The sequence below is a fragment of the Malassezia sympodialis genome, genomic scaffold (genome assembly GCF_000349305.1).
Source record: "Malassezia sympodialis ATCC 42132 genomic scaffold, msy_sf_43, whole genome shotgun sequence".
Lineage (NCBI taxonomy): Eukaryota > Fungi > Basidiomycota > Malasseziomycetes > Malasseziales > Malasseziaceae > Malassezia > Malassezia sympodialis.
The window spans coordinates 1-1,819 of NW_017387840.1; the positions used below are offsets into that span (position 1 = coordinate 1).

Here is a 1,819-nt window from a genome sequence, read left to right on the forward strand (position 1 = left end):
GAGGCGGCCCGCGCTCGCGACGGCGGCGACGGCGTACGCGCGCTGCGGGCACCACGCGACGCTGTACACGGGGCTGCGGTCCGCGGCCGCGACGCCCGCGTTCGCGTCCCACGTCGCGACGCAGCGCCCGAGCGCAAGGTCCCACAGGCGCACGCACCCGTCGTCCGCGCCGGTGAGCAGCCAGGTGCCGCTGGGGTGCACGGACGCGGTGCGCACGCGCGCGGCGTGCGCGTACAGCACGTCCGTGTGCGTCGGGAACGGGCGCAGCTCGCGCGGCGCCGGCAGGCGGGGCAGCAGCGCGGCGGGGTCGTCGATGTCGAGGCGCTGGCGGCGCATGCGCGGCGCGAGGTACAGGTCGAGGCAGCGCTGGAAGCGCTCCTGCAGCGCGCCGTCGTAGCCGGGCACCTGGCGCAGCGAGCCGTACTTGGCCGGGAGGAACGGCAGCTTGCGGTCCTCGGGCGCCGCGGCCTCCCACTCGGCGCGCTCCTCGTCGTTGAACAGGTACTCCTCGGGCGGGTTGTACGACTCGACGTGCGTGGGCGGCGGCAGCTTCGGCGCGGGCATGTGCATCGGGTGGTCCGCGCGCGCCTCGTCCGCGTCGTTCCAGATGGCGTAGAACGCGGGGCGCTCCTTGCCCGGCGCATGCGCGACGATGCGCCCCTGGCGGATCGCACGCACGATCTTCATCACCTTCTTGTGCTCCCACTTGCTCGGCACAAAGCGCCGCTTCGGCTCGGGGCGCGCACTCAGCGGCATGGCGCTCTCGTGCTGCGTGAACCAGTCGGTGGCGGGCTCGTAGGCGTCGTACTCGACCGGGACCTCGGCGCGCTGCAGGCGCTGGATGATGTCGAGCTCCTCGAGGGTCAGCCGCACGTCCTGGCCGGTGCGCTCGTCGTGCGCCGAGAACCACGCGTCGCCGTCGCCTTCCACGCTCGCGAGGAACTTGTCGAGCTCGTCGCCCGTCGCAGGGCGCAGGACGCGCCGCCCGCCCATGTCGTAGCCAATGTGCGGCAGGTCGTCGTACCACGCGAGCGGTACGTTGCCGATGCGGTTCGGCACGTCCTCCGTGCTCGAGTCCGAGTCGTACTCGGGCTCGATCTCGGGGTACACGAGCCGCGGCACCCCGGTCGCCCGCGACACCTCGACGCGCGCGCGGTGCGATCCGTCGTCGTGGCGGTCGTCGCCGTACAGGCGCGCGGCGACCGCCGTGTCGATGCCCAGGCGGTTCGTCCGCGGCGCCGACTCGTCCGGCTTGCGGCGGGCACGCGCGACCATGCGCGCCAGCGCCGCATCGCCCTCCCGCAGGTCCTCGTCGTCGTCCTCGTCCGGCGACGGCGCCTCGTCAGACTCGACGTCCGACTCGTCCTCGCCGCTCACCAGCTCAGGGAACGCCTCGTCGTCGCCCGCGTCGGCCTCCTCGGCCTCGTCCTCCGCAGGCAGCGCCAGCGACGCCTCCGCCGGCAGCAGCTCCGGCTCCGTCGGACGCGCTCGCACACGCTCCGGCTCCGCACCAGGCTCAGCACGCTTGCGGCCCGGCACGGACGCGCGGCGCCCACGCCGATCGACGGACATGTGGAAAAAAAGGGCGGCTACGGACGGCGTCGTTTTATGCCACGTGGCCGTGCACCTACCACGCCTGCAGCCACGCGGCGAGGTCGTCGAGGTCGGCTGTGGCCGCGGGCGCGGGCGCCCACCCGGCCGGCGCGAGGCTCGCGAGGCCCAGCGACGCGTGGCCCTGCGCAACGACGCGCGCGTCGAGGCTCGTGAGTGGATCGCTCGCGGCCGTGCGGCTCGCGGCCGCAAGGTAGTCCAGCGCACG

General features: G+C 74.2%; 1 pseudogene across 1 annotated transcript; it reads right to left on the reverse strand.

Moving 5' to 3' along the window:
• MSY001_3511 lies at positions 1-1,572 on the reverse strand (annotated as a pseudogene). Its single transcript has one exon. A coding segment is annotated over exon 1 (1,572 nt).
• Positions 1,573-1,819: the final 247 nt, after the last annotated feature.